Below are 22888 nucleotides of genomic sequence, written 5' to 3'. Positions count from 1 at the left end.
TCGATAACAGGATAGCGACACTGTTTATTTATTTAATATATTTTTTAAAATCTAGAATGGTTATAGGAATAGTCATACCATGAAGTGATACCTGTATTGGATGCTCTATGGTTAATAAAGTAGATGACAGAAAATGATGCTATAATTTTGTTTGAAGTGGATGATGTGATAGAAACAGTGCTGTAAGTTTGAGTAATTTTTTTTTGTTGCTCATGAGATCAGGAACATCCAAATCTGGCACTGTTCTTTCTGGCACTCTGGGCAAGGCCTTTACTCTCAGTTCAGGTTTTATGTACCTGTAAAAGGACTAATACTAAATCTCTAGAGGATATCTGAGAAAATAGCTTTGCAAGTGTCTTAGGTGCTGTGAAGATTTACTGCAAATCACTGAAATGCTGAGTACTTAATGCAGTTTACAAACGCAGTGCATGTTTTAAGCATGAGTTTTTTCTGATTTTTTTTTCTTCTTACATTTTCATGTTTTAAAGCTGACAGGGCAAAAACGTAGACCCTATTCTACAGCTTATATTATAATATCTTAATTTCTGAAGGGGTGGTAGAGGAAGGAAAGCGAAATATAGATTTTTGGTGTTGGTTGGTTGGGTTTTGTTTTCTCCTGGTGAGGACTTCACCTTCTGAAGTCCTTCTTACACAGTAAGATTTTTGGTATTGGAGAGGAAGCAAACAGTACATCTGTTCTTAACACATGGTTAAACGTTTAAATCTTTATCTCCTCACTTCCCCTTGAGGGGAAATGAGCTGAAGGAAAATGAATGAAAGGCTGGCTTTCTCTGGGATCATCTTCACCCTGACAGCATCCTTGCAGGTCAGCAGCAAAGGTGAACTTCACATTGGGTCACTCACTGACAGTGAGTCGGGTTCCTGCAGCAAGGTGAGAAGGCAGCAAGCTCTTCTGAGCCCAAAGGTGTTTCACTTCTGGGCCTTGTTAAAATATGATGTTAATTAAGTGCCTCCTAAGGACATGTAACACCAGCTTTTGCTCTGGTTTGGTTTCTTGTCTCTTTTGCTCTTTTCTGGAAAGATGAATGGAAGAGACAGGTTTTCTGTGTTGCCTTGTCCTGTCTGGCTGTCATAATATATATGCAATATATATAATAACTTGGTGATTAGGTTTGTATGGGGAAGAGGTGGCTTTTTGTAAGGTCACTTCTGCCACTCCTCTGGCTGCCCACTGTGTCCTTTCTGGTATCCCAGGCTAATCTGAGGAGCCCAACAAAAAATTAAGCTATTTGTTCTGTCAACTTCCATAGGGAGGCTGGGAGGATGACAGTTTTCAGGTCTGCAAGTTGTTCTCTGACTTTTTCCATCCTCGGCTGCCACATGAGTCCTGGATCATGTTGAAATCGCATCCAGTGCAGGTATTCTTACTCACTGTCCCAAATATACTTTGTGTTTGCCAGGCAGGCTGCTCTTTAATTCCTGCGATATGTGGAGAGTGACTTGGTCTATAAAAGTACTGCTGCACACCCGTTTGTAACTGATACAGCACATGAGGAATCTGTGGCGTGATGGTGTGAGGCTAGATGGCTTAAGGGGAATGCTTGACCCAAAGTCCATGATCCCCAAATGTTGGGAAGGTGCGGATCTAGACTGTGAAGGTCAGGTCCATCACTAGTAAAATGAGTCCCTCAAGTTAGAATGACTCTATTTACTATAACACAACAGCTGAAGAAAGGAATAGAAGTTAAAAATGAACATTGGTTGGCTGCCTGCCTACTCAAGATGGTAGATTTTGTAGTTCACAAATTAATTCTTTGTCCAAGGGGCTCTGGCCAGGGTGAGTGGCCTGCTGCTCGGTACAGAAGTGTCTGGTGTCAGCCCTCGGTGTGCGGATAAACAAATAGCTTTGGGCTTGTGTGATGAGGATTGGCAAGCACAACCTCCCCTTATCGGTGAGGAAACATTCAGTACTTACTCAGACTGAAATGGAAAAAAGATGTTTACTGTGAAAATGGGAAATTTATACCTTTAAAAGCTGCATTTATCGTGATGAGCACAGGCGGTGCATCTTCAAAAGGACAGAAAAATTGAGTACATTATACACAGGCAAGATATAATTTCCTTTTTTTAACTTCAGATAAACAATTTTGAAGCAGTTATCTTCACATTTACCGTCTGATCATTTTAGATCAAAATTACTTCACTCTTTGCATTCTAGTCAGTTGGAGAGAAAGAAATTACCTTCTTTTAAGAAATGTTTTGTTTATCTGCAAAGCAGGCAGTGATTTCATTTTCCCAGTGTCTCCCCATTGGTACTTAAAAGTGTAGTAAGAGACCACAAAGTTGATTCAGAGATCACAAAAGCATCTTTAAATGTCTTGCATGCTTGCCAGAGTGGAGGAAAGATTATATTGGTCTTCTTCCTGGCAAATTGAACTGAATGTATCATGAGGGTATCACTTTGGTCAGTGCCGTGGTGGGAAGAGATGAGTGCTCTCCACGTACAGTGCAGCTGGCTGTTTTACCTGCAGCGCTTATGCCATGCTGTTCACAGGACAGTGTTCCTACGGTTTTGTTTAAGGTTTATTTTTTCCTAGGGCCTGACCTTATCTGTACCTTCTCATGCGAACCGTTTCTTATTTATCTTCTGTACTTGCTTTTTGAACCAGCCTCTCTCTGCCAGTGACAGCACAGCTGTGAACATATCCCATTGTGCTGTCTGTGGAAGAAGACTTTTTAAATAAAACACATCCTTTACCTTTACGTGTTTGTAGTAAACAGAAGTACAAAGGTGCCAGGCGCCTGAGGCACGGCAGCATTTACTCGGGGGACCTCAGTGGCCCCAGCTGCTCCTCCTCCGGCCCGCTAGGCTGGAGTCCCTCATGTGAGACACAGTCATGACAGGGTTCCTGGTCCAGGGAGCACGGTAGCACAAACCACAAACGTGGGTTTGCAGCTGGGGTGCCTCAGGGCTGCGGTGCCGGGGCAGAGGGAGGTTTGCTGTAGGGGTGGGCTGATCACCAGGCTCAGCTAGATAGAGGCTGGATGCTCAAGTGATGATTCAGCTGGGAGTGGGGCAGAGAGTTTGGCTAGCCTGGGGTATGCAGTTGAATAAGTGTGCTAGCAAATAATCAAGTTTTAAGTTAACTGCAATAAATTAAGATGGATTAAGCTGCCTAAAAGTATTTGAGAAGATGGCAAACCTGCTGCATAACCATAAAGTAGTTCAGCTTCCTTTTCTGCAGATCCTGTCTCTGCTTTGCCCTAGGCAAGGAAAGAAGCTGAAAGAAGTGTTTGCAAACAGTGAACTGAAACAAAAATGCAAGCCCAGTGGAAGAAATACATCTGTAATAACTTCAGCGTCTCACACAATATTTATATTAATGGTCATCTTGTCCTGAATACTGTACCCAAGGCTGGCAATTCTGAATCAGCTGAGCGTTGGAAGTCAAGGATCTTGATCAGTGGCTCAGGTAAATACTTGGTGCTGGTAACACAGATAAAATAGTTGAAACTTAAAGGCAGTCATCTTTCACAACTATATCATAAAAGCTGTGTATCTGATTTGCATATCTTCGTGTTTTAAGTGGAACAGATGCCTGTGAAATGGCAAGGTTAGGAGTTTGTCTTAGTTTCTCAGTGGATTTAGCAGCCCTTTCCCCACCTCCCCCTTTCCCTGCAGCTTTTCAGAATTTTGAAATTCCGGACAAAACTAGCAGAAAGTTGTTAACAAGTCACCAGCATCTTAAAAGACAGCAACGTTTTTTAAAGTTTACACTGAGCTCATGAATTCCCCAGCTCTGTAAATAATGCTGTTTTTTCAGAGCACTACTCATGCTGGTATTTTTAACTGAAGGCAGGAAGTCCCTTGAATTTCGGGAGGGAGGGAGGGAATGGAGACACAGCAGTTACAGATCTTGAGCAATCTCGTTTTTTCTGCTGCCAGAGGTGAAAGGGTGAGCGTGCCTCTTCTGCCTTCCTCTGCTTTGATTTGACTGCTGGATAGCCCTGAACTGTGTTTAAACAGGAAAACTGAATTAAGTCCTTGGAGCTCTTTTGTGAGGAGCTTTTGTGTTCAGTAACCAGATGCCATGATTCAGCCCTACACTGTGTCTGTGTTAGATGGGACTTTGCTTTTGGTTTACACATTCCCTTTTAATTTTATGTGCTGCTGGTGATATCCTGGATTCTTATTAGTGCCTTCCTGAAGACGGTTTTTAAATGAGGCCTGAATTATTTTGGCACCATGTTACTTGTGTTTGTGGCACATTTTTTGGCAGTGTGCTTGTTGGTTTGGAAAAGTTTTTGAAGCCATAATGTGTTCCCTGTAGTATCCCAAAGTGTAAGCCTTGCTAAAGGTGCAACACAAAGAGGCTGAAGGTGCAGAATGGGGACATTCCTGGGGTCTTTGCCCTCAGTTGACTTGGGAGATGACCTGCTGCAGGCTAAGTTGCAACTCATTTAAACCAAGGAGAATCTATTAAAAATCTTGAGACAAGATTCCTGCGAGAATGTATTCCCGTCACTGGCACCACAGCAGTATCTTTTGCAGTCAGTTCTGACTGTTACAGTTTCTCAGCTAGCTGCAGTGGCATTCAGTCAAAAGCAGTTTCTTGTAAGGCAGGTAACACTATTTTTTGCAGAGTTGGAGCTAGTTCCAATTTAATGGGCAGACACTGAAATTTCTACACTGACTTTTCTACCACTTTTTTGTCATTTTAATCTGTTGATTGTGAGAGCATTCTCCAGTATTCTTTACTGTAGTAATTTTAAATAACATTATTTGTCTGAAGCCATAGAGTTTGACATGCTATAGGGTATGAAACCATTGTTAGTATTTACGTCTCTGTGCTTTAATCAGAACCCAAAGGTGTATACTTGGTGTTTGTAGTCTTTCTGGTCTGATAAAATCAGGCATGCTTAGAAGATCACAGTTTGAAGGCTGAAGTTTCAGGCTTGGTCATGCAGTGCCCTGTGGCTGTAAACACACTGGATATCTGACTGAGCTGGAGTAATTTAAAGAGACATCAAATAGCCCAGGCCCTAAACCTGAATCGTAGCTGTTAAACCATGCGTGCTCCTTGCAGTACTGATCCCAAGCTATTCTTCATGGCATTGGAAGTGTAAAGTGAGTATATTTTGCTACAGATCAGACCCTGATATGACTGTATTCTGGGCAAACCATCATAGTGGTGCTTCAGCATTTCGTAATGCTGCACATACTGTAACTTGCTTCCTTGTGAGTTGGTTACGTTTCCTTCTGCTATGGCCATGTTACTCTTCTCATGAACAGGGATGTAACTGCCTTTGCGGATTCCCTTGAGCCAGCAGATGAAAGCTGTAATCTCATTGGCGTTCAAATATAAATACAGTTTTGGGTTGTTGGCAAGTAAGATCTTGCACCCATGTACTCTACTGCCAACAATTATAGCAAAACTTGTCTTACTTGGCATTAACTATCAGTAGTTAATAGCTTTCTTGAGATATTACAAAAGTTTTTGTGCAAGTTATGAATATTCATAACTAATGCAAGAAGTAACTGCATAAAACTACATAGTAAGGTAGATGCTATCAAGAGTTACTAACAGGCTTAAACAAAAATGCTGGTGTTGATTATTCATATGTGGCTACAAATTTTGAATTCTGTATAATATTTAGAATTTAAACCCTTACATACTGCTGTTGGCTTTTGTGGTGTTCTTAATAGTTTCTAGATTTTGGATGAGGCTCTGCAATGGCAGGGCAGCCTGTAGTGTAATCCCACAACTCAGGGGCTTCAGCTTTCAGAAAGATAGACGGCACCATGGTGGCAACAGTCAGACCAGCGAGATCCACTAGAAGCAGCCAGCAGCAATGTGCTGGTTCACAGGTCAGTGCGTGGTGCTGTGGCACAGGCTAATCTTACCTGCAAGCAAGAGAAAAATTATGTATTTCCATGACACAAATTTGAAATGCCGCACATGCACAAGCGATGCAAAGCTGCATAGGTAGTGGCCATCATAAAGAATAGTCAGCCAGCAGCTACTCCTAGGCCTGGAGCTGACAGGAGAGCGATCTTTTCTCCTGCTTTTTAATTCCATTTGTAGCCAAACTCAAAACTGGGATGGCAGGTTGCACATTCTGTTTATGTTGGGTGTTTGTTGGTGTCAGAGGGGCTCCCTTGCTGCTGCTAGAAATTGACTTGTGTGTGTCATTTAAAATGAAAAAAACCCAAGTTTATCTCAGTGTTGCTGACACCACACAGAGCCCAACCCAATGCATCTGGCCCTCTCTCTCTCTAGCTGCTGCTCCGGGCCCCTCGCTGCTCTTTCGCTCAAAAGGTCACATTGTGGTGGAGCCTGAAGACCTACCTGCAGGGTGGCGAGGGTCACACTGCTACAGTGCTGCTTTCTCAGGGTCGTGATGTGTTTTTCAGCATTCTCAGGGGATCCGCTTCAGGGGGGAAGCTGTAGATGGAGGAGCTTGTTTGGTTTTGTTCCCTGCTTTCATGCTGTGTCCCTGTCACCCTCATTGATGAAGGCAGAAAAATCCAGTGTCTTGAGTTCAGGAGAATACAGTACATATTCAGAGGGAGGGAAATGTTGAACAACATTCATTCAAAGTCAATGGTAAAAGCACATAATTGATGGACCCTCATATTTAGCCTGAACTATCAATATTTAGTAGAGAATTTGTCTGCATTGTTGCTGGTTCGTTGTAGCATGCTTTGCCTGACCTAACATGCACCATGTGGTGTTTATATCCCCTCATCAGTGCAGAACTATTCAGGCTATCCATTTTTGGTTTAAGTTACAGTTTTTATAGTGCTAATTAATGCCTCTGTTTAAATTTGAGTTTACAAGTTGCTTGAGAGACTTCAGCTGCAACAGGTAAATACGGCAGATGGTAGGTTTTTAACTGAACTTGAGCCATCTTATTCTGAGAGTGAAAGAAAATAAAGATACGAGGGAAACAACCTACAGAGAGTGATCGTTCTCTTTATACTCTACCTAGCCACAGAACAAGTGAGAGAAGAGGTTGTTCAGTATGTTTATTAATACATATCAAATCCTCACTCATGGAACTGGCACACAGGAAAAGCATATTGCAGGAAAATATGGTGGTGTCAAGGAGATTGTGACTGTATTTTCCCATGTACTTTCTTCCAGGATGACATGTTGCAAGCATGGTTGTGAGTCTCTGTTGCTCACTTGTTGTTAATCAGGTATTTTTTCTGATTTGCTGGACTTTTAATAAGCTGTCACTGAAAAAATTCAGACACTGTTTTGCACTCCAGGAAAACTCAGTATTACTGAGTCCTAAAGGTGTTTTTTATAGACTACAGCAGCTTCTCCAAACTGCAGTATTCTCAAGAAGACTCAAGCTTTATAATGTGAGAAAGATTTGCAAGAATCTTTTTACCATGTATTTGTGGGGAACTCAGCTCAACTCCCACTGTCTGGCTTCCTCACAACAAAGCAGCAGTCAGTCTGAGAGCATGGCTGATCCCGTTTTCTCCGTTTCGGTAAGGAGGATGGTGAGCTGATAGTCCTGTGTATCTGCATTTTGTATTGCAGATGGTCTTGGATGCAGATTGAGCTCTGTGGGCATGATTATGCTTTTCCACTGTGGCTCATTCTGAGTGGGCTGCTATATCCAGAAAACACTGTCCATATGGAGAGACTAGCTGGGATCCTGGAAGCGGCGTGTAGTTGCTCGGTGTGTTCGTGCACCTGGACCGAAAATCCATTCTGTATCGTGTGGTGCGCATCTAACGTGCACCTTCTCACCAGGTTAGGAAGAGAGCAGTGGTGCTAGAGCTTGTTTCAGGCTCTTGCTTCAGGACACAGCTTTCTGTCTGAATTGCAAATTCATTAGGTAACACAAGACAAAAAAATTCCCTAACCTAAGTAGGTTATAGGATATAGAAGACTTTTTTTTCTCCGCTGTATTTCAAGCAATGAATGTCCTTTGTGTCCACTTTAGTGACTGGACAGCAAGCAGTCCTTGAATATTTTGTGTATGTGTATTTTTTTTAATGTCTTAATTTCTCAGAAGCATTAAGCACTTATTTTCTAAACAAAATATTATGGTTCTGTGTACTTGCCTTCCATTGGGATTTGAGCCTTTGAGATTAGTTTGAATAGTGGGTTTTTTTCAAGCTCTTTCATAGTCAAGAGGATAGTACATTCTTTTATAGAAACTGAGACTCTTATGTTGTAGACGAGCAATTATAGAAGATCTGGGAAAAAAAACCAGCACAAGGGTTTGGAGCATGTGCATGTCTCTGAGTAGCTGATGGATATGTTTTGCTGTCTGGGGTTGGACTTTTTTAATTTGTTTTTTTAACTTGGTCAGCAGTATTGACCTAAGTTAAAGATCGACTTGACTGAATGTGAATGGTGTTGTTTCAGAAGGGAATGGGCTTCAGTGTCAAATTGATTTTCCAAACAAAGGAAGTCTGATTATTGCCTTGATAACGTTTCAGGTATTTTCTGTCAAAGCATTTTTTGGTCTCATTCAAAAACTAAAAACACTTTATAAATTTTAGTGTTCAGCCTCTGCTACGTAACAAAAGAGTCAGTTAATCTGTACTAGCATAATTTAACACAAAGTAGCTTGAGCAGATACTGTTTTGCTGGTACAATTTACAGACTGCTTGAATTTTGTGGGAGGAATTTGACTTTTGAAACCTGTAATGAACAGGGGTTTTTCCAGCCAGAGTCCTAGAGTCGGTGAAAGCCGAGGAACTGGTGTTAATCCTAGTTTAAGATCTTTGAAGGAAAAAGAATCAGTGTAATTATTTACCTGTTTTGCATCTATGAGATGTTTCTATACTGAGAGGCTTTGCTCATATGACTATACTATAAATCTTTTTTGTGGACACTTTGACAAACAGGTGACATAATATTTATAAGCACAGTTTTTGAGTTTAACTTACCAGCAGTTACTAGTCAGCTGTTTCCTGTTTACTTTGAAAGTGCTAAACTTGAAATACTTAGAATAGCATACTGTATTAATACACATACACATTTAATTTAGAATAAGGGTACTTAAGAAATATGAAAGAATATGAGGAGTGGTGCTCTCATAAGCATACAGGGAGGTCTCAATATCTAGCTGTGTAATTGCCACTAGATATTACTATTGATTGATCATTTTCTGTATTGTGGCTGATAGCTTAGATAATTACTGGGGAAGAAAAGTTGAGTGGATTTTTTTTTTTCCTGTTAGGCACTTCAGAGCCAGTAATAGTAGCTAAAGGACTCCTGCAGATATATATTCTGTGTCTTTTTTGAGGTATTTCATGAAGATAGCTGTATTAATAAGCTCTTTGTAATGTGGACAATGTCTTAGCAGAGCTACCATGAAAACATTTTTAAAATATATAACTCCATCTTTAAGATCTTAACTGTACTGAGACAAGGGCTAAATCCAGTATTGAGCCAGCTGGACACTGATCACATCCAGTGATGCTGTGAATCAAGGTGAGCAGCTTATCAAGAATAACATGTCAGATTGTCTTTTTCTTTGCTAAAGCAGAGGTTAAGCATGCCAGTAGGTACTCAGTGGAAGCCAGAGGTGCTGTCTCTCAAAGAAGCGAAATGATGCCAGTCAGTTAATTGGTGGTATCTTGCCTCTAAGTGAGGCAGTGACTCCAGTTTCTGTTCAGTGTAGAGCTCTGTTGGAGTCGGGAGCAGGGAGCAGATGACTGAACACGCTGGGATGCCAGCCTAGTGCCAGCCTGCCAGCATGGTCTTCAGAATTAACCATAGCACATCTTTTTGCACCAGCACTAGGGGATGCTGATTTTTCCTTTGTAGAAGGACAGAGGCCAGACTGGAAGCTGTTTTTTATCACCCACTGCCAAATGCAACATAATTGTCTGTTTCATTGCTACTAATGCTGAAGTAAATGTAACTCATTCAAATAAAATGCCTGCAGAGCTCAGTATTTTTTAGTGGAATACAGAAGTGAAACAGCTAGTGTAATAATGAGATCTGCTGCTTGCTGTGGATCTGAAGGTATATTTGGGAGTGCAGTCCTGGCATTGATCTTGTAATGGTGCTGGTGATAGTTGAGCTGGAGTTACAGAAATAAGTGATGTTCTACATTTTCATTTAAAAAAAACATTTCTTCTGCTGAAAACAGGCTAACCAGAGTGTTTTGCTGCAAATCAGAGATACGAATGAAAGCTGCTTTGCCCTATCTTTGCAGTGGCACTTAAAAGACATACAAAGAAATTGCAGTGATGCTTAGACTCACAGATGTGTCCAGAACTGCACTTCAGATTGGCCCTTTGGATCTGATGCCTTTGTAGCATTTTAATCAATATGAATGTAGTTGATTTTCTTAGCAAATAGCTTTACAGGTTGGGACCCTGTAATTCCAGCTCTTGGGATTTTTAGGTAGTGCCTGTTTTTTTCGGCAAGCTGCTCCAGTGATCCCCTTCCAGTTTTGTATGCTGACAGGAGGAGCAGAGCATTAGAGGATGCAGGTGGCTCTTTTTCTTAGGGAGATCCAAGCATACTGGATACTGTAAGTATGGTTTTAATGGGCTCAAGACATGAGGAAAGAGGAAGAGAAGAGGGAGAAGTGATAGTTTTAACTCCAGACGTTATCTCCTTCAAACTCCCAGTGAAAGAGATGCCTAGGTGCTCTAAGTTCTTGTGGAGCTGTGGGCACCCACTCTGTCTGGACTCATCTTGCATCTTCAGAAGGATGCAGTAAATTGGGGCTGCTCCACTCTTGCTACTGACCTTTCCCTGTAGTTGCTGGGGCCTGGAATTGGATGACAGTTTTTTCCACATCTGCTCTTCCCCACCTCAGCCTATACCCAGGTAAAGAACAGTTGATCCATAGTTGTGAAATGCCACCCCTCTGTCTCCTCCAAATAATTTTAGAGATTAAGAATCATTCTCCTCCTCTGCTATTAGTTGAGAAAAGAGCAAGTTTTTCTCATCGGTGAAGCAGAAGGTCATAAAGCAAAAAGTGTAGAACAAACGTTCAGATGGTTCCTTATCTGAACTAATAAGAGGATTGACTGAAGTTCATCTCATATTAAATGCTGTTGTAATCTATTAGTAGGATCCATTCACATTGCAGAGGAGGAGTATGCTTACATTGCTAAGTTTGATACGCTGTCAGCTTCAGACCATAGGGAAAGATGAAAGCATGATGCTGAAGTAAAGTTGAGGAGAGTCAAGCTGAGAAGTATGTTGGCATGATTCTAATAGTTAAATATTTACCAGAAGCAGACTGCTCTTAGTGTCTCATTTTTCTAAAGCTATCAGTATAATAAGGTAATAACCCATGCATAGATCATAGTTCTCTGGAAAATGACTGCAAAGGGTCCTGCTTCTTGAGCAAGGACAACTAATGTCTGGTTCCTTTTAAAAAAAGAAACTAGAATATATTGAGTATATTGTTGAGAGTCACTGGAAAACAAAGTCTCTTCCTGAGCTGTAGCGTTGGTGTAGCACAGCAAAAGGGAGTATTCTGCCTTGGAGTTCTCTTCTGCAAGTGTCAGGTTGGGTGCTGGCTGTAATAGGGTGGCTGTTCAAATGGACATGAATTTAGTGGTTTGATGGGGTTGTATTTTGCTTTTTGTCAGCTGGAAGTTCAGTAGCCAGTCTTACCCCTCTTTAGCCTGCTGTTTGTAAAGGAAGGAGTTTTCAAGCCTGCAGTCTCTGTGGTAATTCGTGTTAGTGTTGTATCAGTGGGTGCAGTGATTGTGCAAGGTTTCTCTCCTTATCATAAATCACTTTTGCAGGTATGGTCATGAGGTCTGCAGCTTGATTTGGTGTTGACCTCTTTCACAGCCCCCTTCATGTTCACCCTGTTTTTTCCCTCTGGACTAAAATCGTTCATGCTCCTGCAGAGGCCCAGAATCTGTGTTACACGGAAGGGGCAGAGCAGCGGCAGTATGGCAATGCCTGCTGTGTCTTAACACAGCTGCCAACATCACCCTGCACTTGCTGCTGCTGAACAGAGACTGCGTTCACACATGTAGAATACAAGATGAAGTTCTGAAGTGGCTGGTGTACTTCTTCCAGGCCTTGCTGTCTCACTGGTACTGAAAAAGTAGAACCAGTTGATACCAGAGATTAATGACTGTAAATTTGCTCTTGTGCCCCAGTGAAATCCAGTGGCATAGAGGTTGAGAGGGAATCTCAAAGGCATCTGAAGAGCAACGTAAAAGTGATAAGCTTTAAGGGGACTGACATAGTACTTACTTTGCAATTTTTGTTTTAATAAAGCAAACTTGAAGTTTTGCTTCAAGAGATAGTGATAGACACTATCTCGGTGCTAGACAGAAAATTGCTAGACAAAGGAAAAGAGTAAATATAATACCTTTGTTGTGCTTCTCTCCATCTCCCTGGGAGGAAACCCACTGAATTTTGGCACTCCTGAAAAAAGGTTTTAATGATGAGGAAACCATGTGAACACACTAGGGTGTAGGAAAGACTAGTGTAATTTTGTGTTGCATGTGTGGGAGGAATTGTTTCAGGGAACAAGAGGATGAGACCACTGGTATGACAGTACCTGAAATACTATATTACCATAAAGATATTGATCATTGAAGGGAACTCAGAAGCCGCGTAAATGGGTAGAAACTGTAGAGATTCATTTATGAGGAAAAATTTAAGAATTAAATATGCATAACTTCACTAAGCAGTGACTACAGGGGTTCATAAATCTAACAAGCATGAGTGGTGCAAGCACAGAAGAAAGAACTATGTGTATAGTCAGGGATAAGGCTGAAATGGAAACTTCGAGTATCCTTTGCATGACTTCCTGAGAGTGAAATGGTCTGAGCTCTTAAATACCCTCCTTTGGGAGAGGGAGAGGGGAGAGGAGGGAGGAATTCATTACACAGAGCTGTGCTAGACAGAAATCTAATGAATATGCAGTAAGAATAATCCCGTCCTTTTAGGGTGATAGATGTATGTATTGAGCCTGGCTTCATCGTGTCTTTAGTAATGTTAGCTGTCAGCGTTATTTAAATCTAGCGTGAAGGACACGCAATGCAACAAGAGTTAACCCGTGCTGTCTTGGGTCCTACAGGCAAATGCTGATTTATAAACCTGACAAACTCCTCACTCTTTTCGCATCCTTGAATATCAGGATGAGGGGAGGAGAGTGTCACAGTCTTTTTGGATCTTTCAAATTTACAGGACAATGTACTCTGTATGTTAAAGTTTATTTAATGAACTCATTACGAAAGAAAACAAATATGTCAAATGAGCTTAATCCCTTTTGTACAGCCTAACATGTGAATCCACTAATTTGTCACTGGATTCACGAGGGTTCTGACTCCCAAGTTCTCTGATTCATAAACTGCACCTGTCAGCAAAGCAGTTACCTTGCTGAGGGTGAGAGTGCTTATCTTCCCCGCTCCCGCACAGTGCAGGTGTCCCTGTGTCACACTGGGAAGCACGAGAGCCTCAGCACTCTGGCTGCTGCTGCATCTGATTCAAAAGCTTTTTGGGTAAGCTGAAGAAGTTGGGTCTATACATTTCCATAGGTTAGTGGATTCTGGAAAAAAATGCCAATTTGAAATGCAGGGATTATGGCTGCAGGTGATAACCACTGACTAATGACCTTTAGCCCTTCCTGCCCATTGTGTCCTGCCAGTGCATTGCTCTCGCTTTGGCCTGATGGCGCTGCTGCCAGCATACATCAGGCCTTGGGGTGGGCTGCGTGTCAGCCAAAATCTGAGCAGGAGCTGAGTGAACAGATAAAGAGAGACTTTCTCAGACCTGCCTCTCCATCTGATGGTCAGGCTGAAGGAGTAGCAAGTCCTCCTTCTCTGCCAGGGACTCCTTAGACTTTTGCTGCTCTTCCTTGGGATTCTTCTCTGAGAATGTACCAAGTTGCATTTTCTGCTACATTACGGTCACTGAAGTATGCAGGCATGACAGAAGTCTACCTGAAATGGGACAGAGTCCAAAGCAGAGTTGGCTGCTGTACAGCTGCTGTGTGCTGCACTTGTTGCAGCTGTTTTCTACATTTAGCAAAATAGCTGAAGGCTATGAAATTGGATCTCCTAAAACCAAATTGCTGAGTGTCTTTAATACATGTGATCTTTGCCGTGATAGTTGTGAGACAAAGCAGAATCATAGTGTGACAAGGACGTCGAGCTGCCATACCTTGTGAAACCCACATTAAATGCACTTGTATTCTGCTCTTTCAAAGAGAAGACACGTAAAATGTGCTGTGGAAAGGAATGAAAACATTCTTGTGCTGTTCTCTTTCCTTCCAGGGCATCCCTAAGGGATCTGCCCACCCACAGTTGGGTGGGGGAACGCTGAGCAAACTGGACTCTTGTCTGGACCATGATGGTCATTTGTAGGGTTGGGGATCAGTTCTTGGTTTCAGTGTGGTTCTTTCTTCTTGACACCTCATCTGCTATGGCCCCAAAATACAGGCAACAGATGGGACAGCGCCCCAAGGAAACCAAGGTCCTCTGACCAAAAAATAGTTGAATCAATGGAAATATGCACTTACCAAGAAAAGTAGGATTTAGACATTACACATAAAAAATTAAGAAGTTGTAGGTGAGTAATTTAAAATGTGATGTTTATCTTGGGAGGTTTTTTTTCCTAGAACAGGAAATCACACAGCACTCTTTGAAATGTGATGCAGACATGGTACTTTGATACACAGGTTTTGTTCTTTGCTCCACCATAACCTTTGTGTTACCTTTGGCAAGTCACTTAAATTGTGTTGTTTTTTCAGTCTGGATAAAGAAGTAATTGTACTTCCCTGCCTGCAGCAGATGTCTGAGGATCAGAGACAGAGATGCTCAATTATAGTGTGCAGAAGAGACTTACAATCAAATTAGCTGTTAAGTGCTCTAAAAGATAAGAACATGTTTCCTGCTTCCAACCTTTCCCTCTTCTCCAGAGCAATTTTTTTAAAAAAAATCTTTTGGCAGGCTCACTGCTTTGTTGCTGAGCAGCAAATACTGACAGCTGTTACATTCTGATTTGAGGTGCTCCTTACTCTCTGTGCCTGAACACCCAGCAGATGAAAATAAAACACTGGAAGGGATTAAGATGCCAAGTGTTCATGCTGTTTCTTGTTTAGGATACCACCTGTGATTACGACGTAGGGTCAGGCTGTTGAAGTGGAGGCCTTCTGAAAATGTGAAGCGAAGAGCTGCAGAGGGCTGTCTTGGGGCATCCCCTTCTCCTTTCTTGGCAGGTGTCAGTCAGCTCCTGACCGTCACAGGTTGAACATGCAGGACCTGTCAGAGCAGCCTCTTCTCGGGCATCGGCTCTAGTGAGACAGGAGCGTGACTTTCTTTCCATGATAGGGACTAAACAGCAACATGGACTAAATGTAATGGGCCGGCGTAAAGAGCAGCACCTCCTGGAGACCTAGGAATGCTGCAGCCCTGTAAAAATGTTTGGTGTTACCAGTTTAATTTTCAGAAAGCTCTTGTTCTTTTCTAGATTTGAGCTGTTTTGTTACTGTTTAAATGCAGCTGTACCTTGAAGGGTTGAACTCACGAAACACGTTGTTAATTTAGTCAGATAGTTAACAATTACTTTATAAAATCCCAGTGAATTACACAGTGCAAAGTAAATACAGGTTTTCAGAACTTTGACTCATACAGGGATGTTATTGGCTACTGGAGCCTGGCTAAATCTTCATGCTCCAAGCCAGTGGATGTTGTCAGTAGTTGTTCCACTTCAGTCATCTGTGAATATTCACAGATTTACAGTCAGCTTGGAAGTGAAGCTGTCAAAGCAACCCACCTGATAATGATAAAGAAGTAGCTGTCAGAGAAGTGGCAGGCCGCTTCCGGGCTAAAGTGTTTCACTTCAGAAAATTCAGCACCGTTTGTGTTTTGTATCATTTCTGAAAAATGCATAAATAAAAATTCTTTCTCCTTTGTGTTTTTGTAAGGATTTTGAAATGTCCAAACTTGTCATCTAGCTGCTGTTTTTAGTTGGTTTTGACTCTTTTTCCTTGCAAAAGAAGAAATAGGAAATCGATGAATGACTTACCACGTGTTGTAAAAAAATACACAGTGATGGATTAATTTATACAGCTTAACTGCCTGACCACATTGTCTGCAGGCAAGTGGTTAAATGTTAATGGTTTAAAGTTTTCAAAAGAGACTGTTATATTAATAGTAGTGTTGGTTAAGTACCCGCAAGTGGAAACGCAGCAGTTCAGGTCATCTGTTTCCCTTGTGATTTCTTAAACACAGCTCTGCTTTTCAATGAAGAAAATGAACGGAAATGGAGCTATTGTACTGAATTGCTTGGCTCCATGTGGAAGGTCTTCCTTTCATGCTCTGCTCTAAGGATAATAAGAATGGAATGGGGAGATGGTCTCATCTGGGATCCAAGTGAAAGTGTTACGAAAGCAAGTGCAGACTGAAAAAAGAGGGCAACTTAGAGAAATATGCCAAAGCTGTGAACAGAACGTTACCCTTCTTTGCAGGAGGGACAAGGATACTATGTCTTTGTCTGCCACTATGCCGTCCCCACCTCAAAAATAGCTGCTGACTGCCCTTCTTTTTCCATTGCAATAGTTTTAATTTCCTTTGCCTGCTCTTTCCATACTGCTCTTTTTTTCTGTAGCTTCAAATGGAAACCATAAAGATGAGAGAAGCAAGGGGCAGAGGCAGTAGGGAGAAAGCCCAGCTCCTGAGGAAGCAGATGCATCAGGTGAGAAAGCAACACATAGTCAGTGTTCCCTGTGGCGTGCAGATTGTGGTTGGCTTTGCTGCCCTGGGACATTCCTCAAGTTTCTGTATTTGTGCATGTCCCAGCCCTCAACATCCATGTCTGCAAACCTTCATTTGGTCTGGTCTGATATTTGGCCTCAGTGTTCAGGGAACTGGTAGCTATTCAGCTGGTCACCAGGCAGGGTTATTGTTACTGGGGGTGTCTTCTATAGGGTATGTGCAGTATCAGTGGCAGAGGAAGATTTCAGGCAAAGAAGGGTGAAGCAGAGGCTGGAGTACAAGCTCCGTACCTTGCCATTCCCTGGCCTTCTTGCACTGCCTGCCTGGGCTGTGTGGGTACCTCAGTCCCTCATCAGGTGAGCTGCTGTTCCACAGCTTTGCTGTTACACTTCTAGTGACAACTAAATTGCTTTTATGCATCCCTGCTCTAGATACAAGTCAGTGCTTTCAATATAATATATTATTATACATACATACAGCATAGTTACCACTGCAGCAAAATTCAGCAGTTCTTATGACTCCTCTTTTAGGAGACAAGTTTTTTTCCATTCAGAGGACAACTGACTTCCTACTTGTTTTTTTTTTTAGTTTGTTTGTTTGTTTTGAGGGTTTTTTCTGATCCAGTTCAAGATACCCAGGTTCCCGTAGACAACTTCTTCAAGATTAATTTAGGCCAAAACACTTATTCCCTGGTTATGTTTTTTTCTGCCTGTTCTTTTGTACTCAGATCACAGAGTGAATCAACTTGAAATCTCTCCTGCCTCTCCTCTATCTACTCTATACCCTTTCATTGTTTTTCATCTCTTTCTTAGCTGGTTTTCAGTTAGCTGAGTTTTCTATTCTGGTTGATCAGCTGGTTGTAGTGGTGAAGCTGGGACAAACCGTTTTGCTGTGACCTGCACTCTATATTTCCTTAAGATGATCATGAAGTTGTCCTGATGTTCCTGAATGCTCAGCCTAAGAAATGATTGTAAGCACCTCCAGTCTAGCTGAGGGAGTTGCAGAAGTATTGGAGATTGACAGCAGTGCTCCCAACACATCCCTTGAAGCCTTTCATTTCCTCCCCCAGGAGTCTGTTCTTCCTGCCCTGCAGAGCTGCAGCAGAAGGCTTGTTTATTCTTATTATGAAGGGTCTGCGCACCCTGGATTGCTCTTGATAGTCAAATGTTAAGTCTAGGAACAAAGATAGTAAACCCTTAATTTGCAGGGGTAGGGAGGCATTTGCCATCTCAGACGCTCTTAGAGAAAGTGCAGACTGTACCTAATACCTGTATAACTGAGGTGGTAATAGCAAAATATAGGTGAGATCTCAGGGATGATGAAAATGCAAACTGAGAGTCAGAGGGAGTTGTCACCATAGGAATGGCGGCACTGGCGCAGGATGCAAGATAAAGGTACATAAAGAGTTGTGGAGAGAAAAGCAGCAAGAAGGTGTGGTACTATAGCATGGTGGTGTGATGCCAATCATGTCTGCTCTGCTGAGCTCCTCTGTCATAGAAACAAACAGTAACAGAAAATGCAAACATCATTGCTAAAAACAACTTTATAGCTAATGCATTTCAGTTTGGTACCTTTAGGTCTCCAACACACTGTGAAAACTTAAGCGATTTTATGGCTACAGCAACCCCCTTCCCTCCTCTGTCTACAGGGTTTTGCAGAATGTTTTGTTAAACCTGTAAGTGTTTTGGATTCACTCTGTGAAATATGAGAAAGTGGGATTTTCCTTATTTAAAATAATATGGGAGAGGTTGTTGATTATCATGCTTTATCTGAAATACCTGCTTTGTTTTGGGCTGAATTGCTTTGGAGTAGCAGGAAATATGAGTGTTGCCTTTGTAGAAACTCTCCATTCTGTGTAAATTTGAGGTATGTTGCAAAGCTGATGTAAAGATCCCGTAACAGCCTTTCTTGATGTTTATATTCAGGTAGCCTGTAGTGTGATGTGATTATAGGTTGCATAGAGCAAGCTGTCATAGTTAGATGGCTCATAGACCTAATGAGCCTCTTTTTCTGCAGACGTGTGACAAATATTCCTGTGGTCATCCTTGTCCTTGCCCAGAGGACTAGCCACGTTGGACTGGGAGTGAGAAGTGTCAGTGGGTCCCTGGTTGGTAATTCAGGGGCTGTGTGCATGCCTGCCTCTGGGAGTGGGAGAGCCATTGCCTTTTCCTCCCTGGGGGTATTAATTTACATCTCTTTCTTTGATCTAGCCTCCAATTTTTCCATGCAACATTCAAGAACATCATAACCTTGAGCCCTTTACCATCTCTCAAGACTGGGTTGATATTAGCTAGCAGGTTCAGGAGCTCTTAAGGGTAAGGAGGATAGACAACTCTCTTACAGAAGCGTTGCTTCCTTACAAACATGTGCTATGATCATGGTGCATAGGTACAGTGCTATGAGTGGAAAAAGTGAGTAACTATCCTAAGAAATACTACTAGAGGAGGTTCGATGTTCCGTGGTCTCAGGTGGTGGGTGGCTGGGACGGGAGGAAGAGCGATGTCTCAGCATGTGTGTGTGCTTCAAAGGCTCATTTCTGGCAGTTCTGTGCCCTTAAAACCATGCGTTCAAGCCTGTCTTCCAGTTTCTTTTTACATGGAGGTACAATAGTGTTGATTTTATGAAATGAAGAAGAATTCACTAGCCAGAGGGTTTTCTGCTTGTTTTTAATCTTACAGGCAGCGAGGAGGACAGTCCTTGTTATTTCTCATTGCAGCCGTGTGCTGGAGAAACAGAACAGATGGGAAATAGAAATCTTTGTAATTCTATATTTAGATTATTTTCTTCCTTTTGTCAACTTATTTGTTACTATTTTGATGGCTTGGGTCAGGTGGATTTGGGTGACTGCTGGGATACGTGATGGATCTCTTCCCATATGCATCTGTTTAGCATGCTGATAATGGTGTAAGAGACTAGTTAGACTAGCAAAGTCCTTTGGGAGCTCCGTGAAAGCAATCTCAATGCCTGCATTTGTATTCTTGGTTGGTGTGAATACGGTGCTAGTTTTTGAGAACTGGATGCCACATGTCCAGGAGTTAAAGAAAGTTTAACCACAATATACTGTAATGTACAATTTATCAACACCAAGGAAAAAGCAATATGGTTTGATACATTGTGGAGGTAACACAAATTATGGGAAAGCGAGGATTTTCTGCAGGTGTGGCAGGCACTGAAAGACCACCTTGGAAACCTGGGAGGCTGCTTTGGGGAAGAGCTGCTTACCATCGTTTAACCCCAGCCGGTAATAAAGTACCACACAGCCACGCACTCACTCCCCCCTTACCCAGAGGAGTGGGGAGGAGAATTGGAAAGGAATGTAAAACTCCAGGGTTGAGATAAGAATTAATTCAATTTAATAATTGAAATAAAACAAAAGAATAATAAGAAGAACAACAATAACAGTTATAATTAAAAGGAACGAGAATGGGAGAGGAATGAAATCCAAAGGGAAGGGAGAAAAGAAAGCAAGTGATGCACAACACAACTGCTCACCACCCGCTGACCGATGCCCAGCCGGTCCCCCAGCAACGATCGGCAGCCCTGGCCAACCCCCCCTGTTTATATACCGAGCATGACATGCCATGGTATGGAATACCTCCTTGGCTAGACAGAATAATGGAATAGCTCTTCACCTTGATGTCTTGGGACACATTTTCTGATCTGTACTGTTGCTGTTTTGATTGCCTAGCTATTTTTAATAACCAACAGGATAGCAAAAAGAACCCAAACCCAAACCAGGCAAACCAAAAACCTAAGGTTCTTCCTCTTCTCTTTTGCATATCATGTAATTACTGATATAAAGGTTCAATAAACAGTGACGTATGGAAACACTCTGTGTTGAAATATATACAGGGCTAAACAAAGCAAGAATTTAGGGTGTTTGTCTTGTTTGACAGCCAGCACTGACAAAACTCCCTGGAATCTAAGCTTGTGTGTAGATGGCAGAGGTGTATTTTCTGGTGAGAATAGTAGGTTATTTACTTGTGCGGAAGACCTGGACCCTACAACTTAACTCCCCAGTGTGTGCTGCAGAGACCTGGGATTTGAGCACTAGTTCTGCTGGTTGGGATCTGCTTGGCTCCTTTCTGATGTGCAGCAATACTCATGCATTTCTCTGTTCTGCCTCCCCCAAACCAGTACGTTTTTGTGGAAATAAATGTCCCTGCCTTTCTGTGCTTTGTTTGCTTGTAAGGTCCCTGAGCTGAAATAGTATTAACACAGTTTAAATAAGGTTACAGTCTTGGCTGCACGTGTATTGGAAATACATAAACAGTACTCATGTATTGTGACACTTTTTATGCAATTATTTTTCTAATAAAAACTTGGGAAGATAAAAACTAACAACAACCAGAGTTTTCTGCTATCCTCATGTGTTGTTTAGCTCATCAAATTAGATATTTGATTATAATATTTTTTTATTACTTCAGAGACACAGATTGATTTTTTTTTTGGTGTGGTTGTTTACATGAACTTTAATTTTTTTATATATAGGATATCATTATTTGGGCACTACCTGAACAAATGAATTTGTGTACCTGTTGGCTGTTGAGCTTTCAATGGCAATTAAAAAAGTAAGTTTTATTCATGGCATTTTAAATGTGTATGCGTAGGGGAAATAATTCAGATATTGTTAGTGGTGTTCTATCACTCTGAGCCACAGTAAGAGGTAGCAGTGGATCTGTCACCGTGTACTGTTTGTTTCAGTATAATGGATAATTACCATCAAACAGTAGTTGTGCAACATTATATTGTTAAGGGAAGGTTAATCAATAATTCCAAGAAGGAACTAAAACAAAAGATCTTCTTGTGAAGCCGGATCTGAAACCAAATTTTCCAAAACAGGTTGAACTGTGGTCAGGACAAGTCCATACAGGGAAAGATAATTGAATTTCGGTTCTCAGTCAGCTGTAACCAGAGGGTCGACTGTTGTTTGAGACCCCCAGAAGTTTTCTTAGATACCTGTAAGGAACATGTGTGATGCTTAGTTAACATAGTACCACCTGTTCTTGGGAAATGAATGAATATGTTTGACTCTTCCAAGAAATGTAATGCATAAACATCTGTATGGTGTACATAATCTTGCCTAAATGTAACACACGACATGTGCATTAGGTGGAATGACCCCCTGTGCATCCAGCGCTGCAGTAAAGGAATGCCTACTTCTTAATGCTGCCTTGGTGTTAAGGAGTGTTGTTATTCCCAGTTTCGGTGAGAGATCTGATGCAATTTCTCCACTGCTTTCTGGTTTCTTTTCTAAAGACACCAACATTTTGTTTGTGATAGGCATTTATCACTAGACTTTTCATTGTTTTGCATACTGCAGTTCTTCCCCATAACTAGCCATTAGCCATGTATTGAGTACATTATCTGCTTTATCCTTTTGAAAAAGTAAATCTTGAACATCAGTATGTAGTTTGAATAACATTATTACCAAAAACCTGAACATGGCTGATTACTTCTCATTAAAACCCCGGAATGCTGTCTTGCCTGTTTTACATACACATTCTCACATACACGCAGAACAGTTATACATTCCTGCAAAGCTGAATATACAGGATATTATCAGTGAGAATATCTATTAATGGAGGTGTAAATCTGGACAGCTGTAATGACCTGTAGTACAAAATTCAATTGGTTTTATTTTCTGGAGAAAGTTCTTCAAATATCTGAGAGTAACACTGAGGTTAGTATTTTTTCCACGTACACACATTTTGAGATTAAAGAAAAGGTTTTGGAAGAGGACACCGCTACAATTTTAAGGAGGTTATTACACTGTTATGTCTCACTGATATAAAAACATGATGCACAAATGTATGCCTTCAACTGAATCTCTTCATCCCATGAGCTCTACATGCTCTAATGAAACAAACATTGTAGGTGATGAATGTATTACAAATCCTTGTAAGTGTCCATATGGAAGTCTCCAGGTCTCATTGCTACAACTCTCTCTGTGCTAGATCAAAACCCATGAGACAGGTGCCTTTATATCTAATCCTCCTGTCCTGTGGAGGTGAACGTGAGTTGTAAGTTAGGGCAAGTTATGGTTGGCTTCGCGGCGTGCTGAAAGTCTTACAGCTGTATTTCAGCTGTAAAGCTGAAGTTTAGAGACTGAAAAAAAACAGCATTTTATGATGTGCACACAGATTTGGGGTGCTCAATTGGAAGGCAAGTGTAACTGAGGTTGAAGTCTGTAGTAACTTTTGGGTGCTTGATGCCAAGTTTAAACACCTCAAGTGTGAA

At 41.6% G+C, this 22888-nt stretch overlaps 1 protein-coding gene across 2 annotated transcripts in view; it reads left to right on the top strand.

Moving 5' to 3' along the window:
* The window catches only part of MCUB (mitochondrial calcium uniporter dominant negative subunit beta), a 52845-nt gene that overhangs the window by 5503 nt on the left and 24454 nt on the right, over positions 1–22888 (top strand). Inside the window, exon 2 of one of the 2 annotated variants that reach the window (XM_055703424.1) lies at positions 1272–1379. The exons of the other annotated variant lie outside the window; for it this stretch is intronic. Within the exon in view, the coding sequence (XP_055559399.1) occupies positions 1272–1379 (108 nt within the window). The remainder of the gene's footprint in view (positions 1–1271; positions 1380–22888) is intronic. 2 annotated transcript variants of the gene reach the window in all.

Source organism: Falco cherrug, chromosome 1, assembly GCF_023634085.1.
Source record: "Falco cherrug isolate bFalChe1 chromosome 1, bFalChe1.pri, whole genome shotgun sequence".
In the NCBI taxonomy this organism is placed as follows: domain Eukaryota; kingdom Metazoa; phylum Chordata; class Aves; order Falconiformes; family Falconidae; genus Falco; species Falco cherrug.
Note: the sequence above shows the minus strand (reverse complement) of the source record. Positions and strands in the feature narration are given on the sequence as shown.